The following is a 9,502-nucleotide window of genomic DNA, read 5'->3' as shown; positions in this document are numbered from 1 at the left end:
TGCAAACGAAATGGATCACATGATGCTTCTACATGAAAGCTACCATGGGACAAAATTGAGCAGAGAAGAAATCAGCAGAAAGGTAAAACTGATGACACAGACAAAGGTAAAGCACTTGAATCCGCTCACTATATTGAGGCACAATGTAACATTGGAGTAAATGAAGATTTGTTTAATGCTTCACTTGCTTCTTCGAAAAATGACTGGTTGCTTGATTCAGGAGCAACCTGTCATATGACTCATAGGAAATATTTTTTTGAAGATTTCACTGATAATGTTGATGGAGCAGTATACTTTGCAGATCAGTCAAAAATCAAAACATCAGGGCTTGGCACAATCAGGCTTAAACTGCCTGGTCTTCCAGACTTTCTTCTGGATCATGTTCTATATCTCCCACAGCTCAAGAGAAACTTGTTGTCCCTGGTCCACATCCGCTAGCAAGGTCACTCCATTCACATGTTTGATGGAAAGCTTGAGGTAAGAAAGGCATCTGACCACTCACTTGTCATGAGGGGTATAGAAGAAGAAAGACTTCTTAAACTGCAAGGAACCTCTGCTCATGCACAACATTTCTCACATATTTCTCATCATGAAGAAGGTACACTTCCGTCAAGTTTATTATGGCATGCTAGATTTGGACATTTAAACTATGATAGTCTCCGCTTGTTGAAGAAAAATGGTGTTGCTGGTTTGCCTACAATTCCTAGAAAACATAAGCAATGTGATGCTTGCATTCTAGGAAAGCATAGCAAACAGTCTTTTCATGATTCACATTCAAGAGCACATAGGAAGCTTGAACTCATTCATTCAGATTTATGTGGTCCAAATCCTGTTCCTTCTGCAAATGGAAATAAATATATCATGACATTTATTGATGATTACACCAGAATGTGTTGGGTTTATTTATTGAAGAACAAATCTGATGCTTTTCAAACATTCAAGAATTTTCATAAATGGATTGAAAATGATGCACAATCTCATATTGGGTCTATTCGCACTGATAATGGAAAAGAATATACATCAAATGAATTTGAACACTATCTTCGTCAATATGGGATTAAACATCAAACAACTGTGCCTTATAATCCTCAACAGAATGGTGTAGCTGAAAGAATGAACAGAACAATTTTGAATATGGTACGATCCATGCTTTTCTTCAAAAATGTAAAGATAATGTTTTGGGCTGATGCTGTTCTATGTGCTGCATATACAAAGAATAGATGTCCATCTAGTGCTATAAGAAACAAGACTCCTTATGAATTGTGGTATGGACATGTTCCTTCGGTAAAACATCTCAGGATTTTTGGTTCCACCTGTTATGCTTTAATACCAAAGGTACATAGAAACAAACTTGGTGCTAGAAGTCGTAAGTGTATCTTCCTGGGGTATTCAAACACATCTAAAGCATACCGTCTCTATGATGAAGTAAATAAAAAGTTTGTTGTATCTAGAGATGTCATTTTTCTTGAATCATCCAAATCTGACAGTGTTGTTGAGCGGCAACTTGATCGCTTGGATAGATTCACAAAACTGAAATCATTTCAAGAGTTTGATAATCAGATTCCACATCTTGAAGGGGGGATTCCTGTACTAGAACAACATGTGGAATCTTCTTCTGAAGAACAATCTCCCCTGCATGAAACTCCAACAACGGATGATGCTTTAAGTGATGTAATTGATAGAATTGGGAGACTCAATCTTGATTCAGTCCCAACTCAATCAATAGAGCAGCCTGGACCATCCCAGAAAGGTCCCCCAAAGTGGCTGACAAAGACACTTGAAAGTGTTCATCCTGATGAAATTGGAAAAACAGGAACTAGAAATACAAACCGACAAGATGGAGCTGATGTAGATAACTCTAATTCACCTGTTGATATGGATGTTACTTATGATTGTGAATTGAACTTGTCTACAAATTTTGAACCAACCTCCTTCAAAGAAGCTGCTTCTCATGATGAATGGAAAGAAGCGATGCAGAAGGAGTATGATGCCCTCATAAAGAATGGCACTTGGAAGCTGGTTGATCCTCCATTTGGAACCAAACCAATTGGCTGCAAGTGGGTCTACAAGAACAAGTATAAAGCTGATGGCTCACTTGACAAGCACAAAGCTAGGCTTGTGGCAAAAGGTTTTGCACAGAAGGAAGGGGTCGATTATGAGGAAACTTTTGCCCCCACAGCAAAATGGGCCACCATCCGGACACTCTTTGCACTAGCTGCTCAGAACGGTTGGAAAGTCCATCAAATGGATGTAAAAACTGCATTCTTGAATGGAGATCTAAAGGAGAATGTTTTTATGTCCCAGCCTGAAGGATTTGCTGTGAAAGGACATGAACACAAAGTATGCAAACTTGTGAAGTCCTTGTATGGCCTCAAACAAGCACCACGAGCCTGGTATGAAAAACTAACTGAGCATCTTCTGAAACTCAAATTCAAACATTTTGATCTTGATGATGCAACTTTATTTGTCAAGAAAGTTGGCAAAACAGTTGTATATCTTGTGGTATATGTAGATGATCTTTTAATGACAGGGAACAATGAAAGCTATATTGCATCCATAAAGAAAGAATTAGGAAAAAGTTTTGAAATGACTGATTTGGGCTATGTTCATTACTATCTTGGCATTGAAGTAACCCAACATCCAAAATCCATATTTCTTTCTCAAAAAAAATACATTGGAGATTTGTTAAATAGATTTGGCATGACAGAGTGCAATCCTCTTTCTACTCCAATTGAACAAAACTTGAAGCTCACATCTATTGAAGGAAAGGAATTTGAGGATGCAACAAAGTATAGACAGCTTGTAGGAAGTCTCATCTACCTCACTACTACCAGACCAGACATTTCATTTGCTGTTGGAATCCTCTCCAGGTTTATGCAAAAGCCTTGTGAGGGACATTGGTCTGCTGCAAAAAGAGTTCTAAGGTACTTGAAGGGAACTCAAGACCTTGGAATCAAGTATACACAGGTGGACGACTTCAACTTGATTGGATACTCTGATTCAGACTTCGATGGAGACAAAGAAACTGGGGTATCTACTTCAGGATATGCTATGAGTCTTGGATCAGGAGCTGTCTCCTGGAGATCACGCCAACAATCAGTACCAGCAGATTCCACAACAGAAGCAGAATACGTGGCAGTAGCTGAAGCAACGAAAGAAATTGTGTGGATCAGGAAAATTCTTGAAGATTTGCAAGTAAAACAAATACAATCAACTCCACTCATGATTGATAACACCTCTGCAATAAAGTTGGCCAAGAACCCAAAGTTCCATGATCGTACTAAGCACATCAATACTAAATATCATCTGATCCGACATCATGTTGAGGCCAAAACAATCCATCTCCGTCATTGTTCCACAAACGAGCAAATTGCAGACATCTTCACCAAAGCCCTTGGAAGAGAAAATCTTGAAAGATTCAGAACGATGCTTGGACTCACCAACATCCCTTCAGATTAAGGGGGGAATGTTGACACCTAATCCTCAACGGATGGGTGAACTGGAACGTGAACAATCATCAAGAAGATGAACTATTCCGTCTCCTTCTTGTATATAATCAATAGTTCTCTAATGAAATCATAATCAGTTTTTCTCTGCCATTCTGGAGTTACCCTGGCCTGACAATATTTTCATCCTAAGGCTTGTCCTTAAAAGATAAAAAGTAATTGGTATAAAGAGTGGTTATTGAATGAAATTTGAAATCTAAAACTCTCTCCTTTAGTGGAGAAAGACTCACTTGACAACCTCTCAATACTGTTCTCAATGAAAGATCCCCCAATCATGATTGGGATGGGAGTAACAAGGAGGATTTGAAGCTAAAGTTGTTCCCACCCTCTTTTTCCTTAAGGTGGGCCACAAAAAAAGCAATTACTTAAGGGCATTTTCTATGTTTGCTCCTGTTCTAATATTAAACAATCCATTTGGCACATAAGTCCATGACTTGTTTTTAAACATTGATAACCCCTTGGGCTCATTAATCATTTATCTTATAAAAAACATTCCACTTGATTCAAAATGGATTTACATATTTACTATATGAATTAAATGATGCTCTGGGATAAGGAGGAGAAAATTTGGGATTGAAAAGGGTTGGCTTGGGTCATATCCTAAAAACCTTAAAATCCTCTTGTTCAATGTTAAGGTAGTAGAATTTTGTGGTGTTTGATTTTGAGGGGACATGTATTAGAGGTCCTCACTGCTTTCTATTAGTCAGTAGCTTTTTAATAATGTTGTACCTTTGTCAAATAGGTATGTATGTGAAAGTTATGCCCCTGGAAAGGTAATAATTCAATTAATCCAGAAGGTCTAAGTGATAGCCTGTCAATGCACCATAATAGACATATGTGGAGCTAGACATGTTTGTCAGTCCACTAGAGAGATCTATAAGTGTCATGAATATTTCAAGAGGTTGATGAAACCCTAATTCTAACTATAAAAAACCTAGTTGAAGGAGGGAAAAATGCTCATTTCCTTTAGCCACCATAGTTGTTCCATATATGAGTAATGAGTGTGGAGGAGATTTTAATGGAACAAAAAGACATAAGCAACATGTAGAGGATTGTGGAAAACCATTGTTATGTACCAAATACTTCATATATCATAATAAACTAGAGTACACACAATGTACATGATATATGCATGTGGAGCACAACTCCCAAAGCAGAAATAGAGATGAGTTATGCAATAGCTCCATATAGAAGAAGATAACTTCCTCCAATAACCCTCATACATTCATGCATCCAAACCATGTGTCCTCATCTCAATAATGACTATATTGACCTCTATATATAGTCATTCCCACATATTACAGATGTGGGCCCCTTTATTAGGCCAACCCCAATTAAATAGACATTTAACCTCGTATATGCCCCACTTGAGGTCATATCATAGAGCCCTCCTTTAGAATTGTTTTCCCTCAAAGCTTTGTATTCAAATATTTTCCATGTGATGAAACTAAGTAAAATAATTTACTTATATTTCTACTTTCTTACTACCACTAGTGAAAATCCATCCATCCAAATTCAACACAAGCAAGTCTTTCGGTCTTTATAATGAATAGGGAATGAAAACGAGTGAATTAGGCTCTAAATGAGGCTTCTTGGGCTCAATTTCCATCAATAATTCCTTAAGCCACAACACGACCTTTATAGGACTTCATTATAATCTAACTTAGTAAGATGTGTTAGGAAGTATTTTGCATCATGGGAGGGTATCAAGGGCTTAGTAATGGTGAATGGATGAAATCAAGGGCCTTGGATCTTGAATGATGCTTCTCAACCTCAATGGCCATGAACAAAGTATCAAACCACCAAACACGACGTTTGTAGATGATACTTTGACTTTAACTAGGAATATAAGTAATGTTAGGAGGAATTGTGTAATGTGAACTATTTTGAGGGCCTTGACAGTGGTTGGGGTAGTAAAACAAGGGTCGTAGGCCTTGAATGAGCCTTCTTGGGCTTGATGACCATGAATGAGCCCTCAAATAACCATACATGACACTTTGTATGGGATATTTGGCCTCTCGTTAGGAAATTGATCAATTTTAGGTGGTATTATGCACCACATATAGACTTTGGGGCCTTTCTAATGATTAGGGGATGGAAGAAAATAAATTAAGACCTTAAAGACCTAGGCTATGTAAGCAAAGCTATTTAAAGACCAGTTTTTATCGACTGTTCCCACAAACATGCATATATATTAGAAAACAACGGCTAAAAAAAGACAGTATTGACCTGAGACTATATACTTGATCTATTCCTCCGGTTCATCCTGATCTGACCCGTCCACTATTGGATCCGTTGTTGAGCCAACATGCACTGGTTTCCTATCCACGAGACTGGGGATGTGTTGTTGTATGTGATCCAGTCTCATGTCTTGTTTACAGAGTTGAAATTGGATAGTTTGCAAGTCCTATTTGTAATCAGGCATATCCCTGACCATTAGAGCCATACCCTCATCCCGCTCCTTCTTCATATCTTCCTCCTTCTAACCTTCCTTTATGCCTTGCTCTCCCTTTCATACCTCCAGCCACCACCCTGCTATCCCATCCTTCTTGCAGCGTCGTCCTTCCCACTTCTCCCCGTTCTAACATTCCTTGAACCACTTCTCTCGACCGTGATCCGGTACCTCTCCACGTTCAGTCTTTCACTCATGCGAGCTGCGGTGAGCAGTCCTCGTTTCTGCCATCTGTTGACATCGCCATTATGGCGCATTACTTCCTCCATCAACCCGATGGGGGGGATTTCAAAATATTTTTAATACTCATAACATCATGTTTTTTTATAAAATTACATAAACTATTATAAATTTAATTTTGTGATATATATATATATATTATTATTTTTACTACTAATTTTAATAGATTTAACCATATATATATAAAATAAAATTGATTAATAATAATAATAAAATCTCTTAATTTAAAATAATATAAAATACTCATATTTTAAACTTCTACACATTTTTATAAATTAAAACTTAAAAAACCAGATTTGTAAAAATTCCATTTTACATAATTACACACAATTTTATTGGACATATCTATAGCGTGAAGCAACTCTAAACACTCTTCAAGTCCATCTAATAATACAATTTAAAGCTATAAAAACATATTAATCCACTTGTCACTAATTACAAAAATCTACCCATAATGACATGGTTGTGTGAGAAATGGCCCCACATGTTATTAATGTTTCACTTAGAACAACTAAATGGTTATAAAAATCTACCCACAATAACATGGTTATGTGGAAATCGCTCCACATATTATTATTAATTTTTCCGTTGAACAACTAAATGGTTATTTGAATTGTGATCCGCCGACATACTATTCTTTAATTTTTCCCTCCAATTCACTTTTAGTTTTCACATATATATAACTAAATTCAACTATTGGTATCCAACGATTTAGTCTATTTTAGTTTTCAAAAATTGCTCCGTGCATTCAAAAATACTTTCTGAAACTAATCTCGGCACGCTGGGACACTCAAAAATTGATTTGCTTTCCTTTCCAGAAAGTAATGGGTTCGGTCGCTCATTATATCATTCAATTTTTCGTTTACAATTTATACTTCAGTCTAATATTATGACGAGGATTTTGTTACGTGTGATATATATATCTAATATGCCCGAAGTTAATTTCTGTTATATTTATCAATTTTTTTAAAATTTCACTAAAATATTTTATTTGGTAATAAAACATATTAAAAGTAATAGCAAAACTAGTAAATGATTTGTGTATTTTGTTTTTTTGTATTTTTCACTAATTTGTGATTATTTGTGCATTTTGTTTTACTGTACTCTCTTTTTATTAGTTTTTGTGTTGTGTTGTTGGCAAATAGGAATCCAATAAACAAGGCATCTTACAATGGAGAGGAATCACTTCAAGAAGGAACATTCTTTTGGTATAAACAATTATGAGTTTTAAATAATTAAGTTATATTTATGTGCTTTTAAGAATGCTAATTTTTATATTTTACCAGATTTAAATGTTAAAATTTGCAATCCACGTAAACGTATTTCCATTGTGATTTGTTAGAGACGAGGAAAGCAGAGGCTAAAAGGATTCGCGACAAGTATCCGCACAAAATACCTGTAAAATCACAAAACAAATTCTTGACTAAATTATTTCATTGAATTTTTATTTTTCCAGACAAAAATAAAAAAATTACGATTAAAGATCATTTTATTACCTTGTTTTATCTTTGATTTTATGCAATAAAATTTTAAATCTAACTCGGCAAGCAAAAATGTGCAGGTTATCGTTCAAAAGTTGGAGAAGAGTAATGTACCAAACATTGACAATGTGAAGTAAGTACTCCTCCTACTACCACAATGAAATGACATGTGAGATTATTTAACTTATTTTACATAGTTATATAGTTAAAAATTATTATTAGAAACCTAATTTGATGATTACAATTGTGTTGAATCTCTTCCTTATGATTCAATTTTGCTAGATATGCATTTAATTATTTAAAAAAAAAAACTTTGAATTAAAGTTATTGTATTGGGTTTTCAGATATCTAATCCCAGCCGATCTTACTGTTGGGCAATTGGTGTATGTGGTGCGAAAGAGAATAAATCTGAGTTCAAAGAAGGCACTCTTTATTTTTGTGAACGATGTGTTGCCATCCACTGGTAATTTCAAGCAAATTGATTTCTGCTTTCCTATTTTATGACACTATCTGGTTTTGGTTATATGTGTGTTGCTAATGATGGTTATGGCCAATATATTTGCATGCAGCCACTGTAATGTCAACTGTGTATGAGGAGCACAAAGATGAAGATGGATTTCTTTATTTTGTGTATAGTGGTGAAAATGTGTTTGGCCACCGGAATGAGGCTTTTTCTGGAGCTTAAACGAAGCTATGCTTTATCCAGAAGATAAATGATAGCATATCTGGTTTATTTTAGAATAAGTTTTTTAGAATTTTCATTTTTCGAAATAAAACTGGATGGTCCAGATTTAATAATCTGGTAATTTTTTTTCATTTTATAGTAGATGAAATCAAGGATTAACAATTTTTTGTTTTATAGTAGATGACATCAAGGACTACCAAACATTATTTCTGTTTTAGAACTTATGCAATGTGTTTGCTACCTATACTTTGTGCTGGTTTTACACATTCTCACAGTAACATAGATTAAATAACACATAAATGTTTTGATAATATCATTGTTTATCATTCATTTAATTTATATGACTGCTATTTATATGTTATCTAATTGGTAGTTGTTTATAAAGATTATGAGCAACCTCATTGGTGCACATTGCTGGAAAGTGTGTTAAACATTTTCTCATTAAACTACCTTTGCACACTATATAGGAAGAATTGTATTACATTGTTATACATTCAATTTGAGCGATTAGATTTTTTAAACAAATCAAGAAACACCCGTTGGTGTTGGTATTTAGTTTATAGTTTGATGATGATTTTAAAATTAAATTATTATTATTATGAAATCTTCAAACTTGTTCTTTATGCTTACTATGAAGATGGATTTGTTATGAGAGATGTTAGCAACTTGTGCTTCTAGTTTCGAAAATATCTATGCTAACTCATCATGTTTTGTTAATTTAAGCACTCTTTTTTAGACTTCATGTGAATTCCTGGATCATGTGCCCCAAAGAAAGTTGCTTTGTTATCAATATGATTTGTAAATTATCATGGATATTCCACTAGAATAATTTGTCACAACAAACATTACTATATTTTGAAATCTCTTATTGTATTATGTTTAACTTAGACCACAGTTTTAATGTAGATTAATGCATGAAATACTAAATAATTTGAAATTGAAATTGAAATGAAATGGACAAGAAAATAACACATTGTCCACAAAATGAACACAAGATGTACCTTAGGAACATTGAATACTAGAAAATTATAGCTAGAAGTTAAAGCCTATACAAAGAAAGGGACACTTACCATGGAGTTTCCATGAACATTATGGCTAGTATGACTCCAACAATACTTTTTTCTTTCTTCATTGTACT

At 34.8% G+C, this 9,502-nt stretch overlaps 1 protein-coding gene across 1 annotated transcript; it reads left to right on the top strand.

Moving 5' to 3' along the window:
* The first annotated feature begins 7,369 nt into the window (after window positions 1-7,369).
* LOC149167586 (autophagy-related protein 8C-like) lies at window positions 7,370-8,364 on the top strand. The gene is made up of 5 exons (XM_089430532.1): window positions 7,370-7,406; window positions 7,541-7,596; window positions 7,760-7,812; window positions 8,024-8,142; window positions 8,249-8,364. The coding sequence occupies exons 1-5, from the start codon at window positions 7,370-7,372 to the stop codon at window positions 8,362-8,364; spliced, it is 381 nt and encodes a 126-aa protein (XP_089286658.1).
* The last annotated feature ends 1,138 nt before the right edge of the window (window positions 8,365-9,502 follow it).

The sequence above is a fragment of the Pinus tabuliformis genome, chromosome 5_1, assembly GCF_031772625.1.
Source record: "Pinus tabuliformis cultivar Carrire ecotype Pingquan chromosome 5_1, CPIR1, whole genome shotgun sequence".
Lineage (NCBI taxonomy): Eukaryota > Viridiplantae > Streptophyta > Pinopsida > Pinales > Pinaceae > Pinus > Pinus tabuliformis.
The sequence above is the reverse complement of the archived record's forward strand: the minus strand, read 5'-3'. Positions and strand labels throughout refer to the sequence as shown.

What these genes read in the sequence shown, in the direction of transcription:
- LOC149167586 (XM_089430532.1), top strand. Translation starts at nt 7,370, where the DNA reads ATGGAGAGGAATCACTTCAAGAAGGAACATTCTTTTG. An exon ending in AGTATCCGCACAAAATACCT is followed by an intron (nt 7,597 to 7,759) that starts GTAAAATCACAA and finishes AAAAATGTGCAG; the next exon opens with GTTATCGTTCAAAAGTTGGA. An exon ending in CGATGTGTTGCCATCCACTG is followed by an intron (nt 8,143 to 8,248) that starts GTAATTTCAAGC and finishes ATTTGCATGCAG; the next exon opens with CCACTGTAATGTCAACTGTG.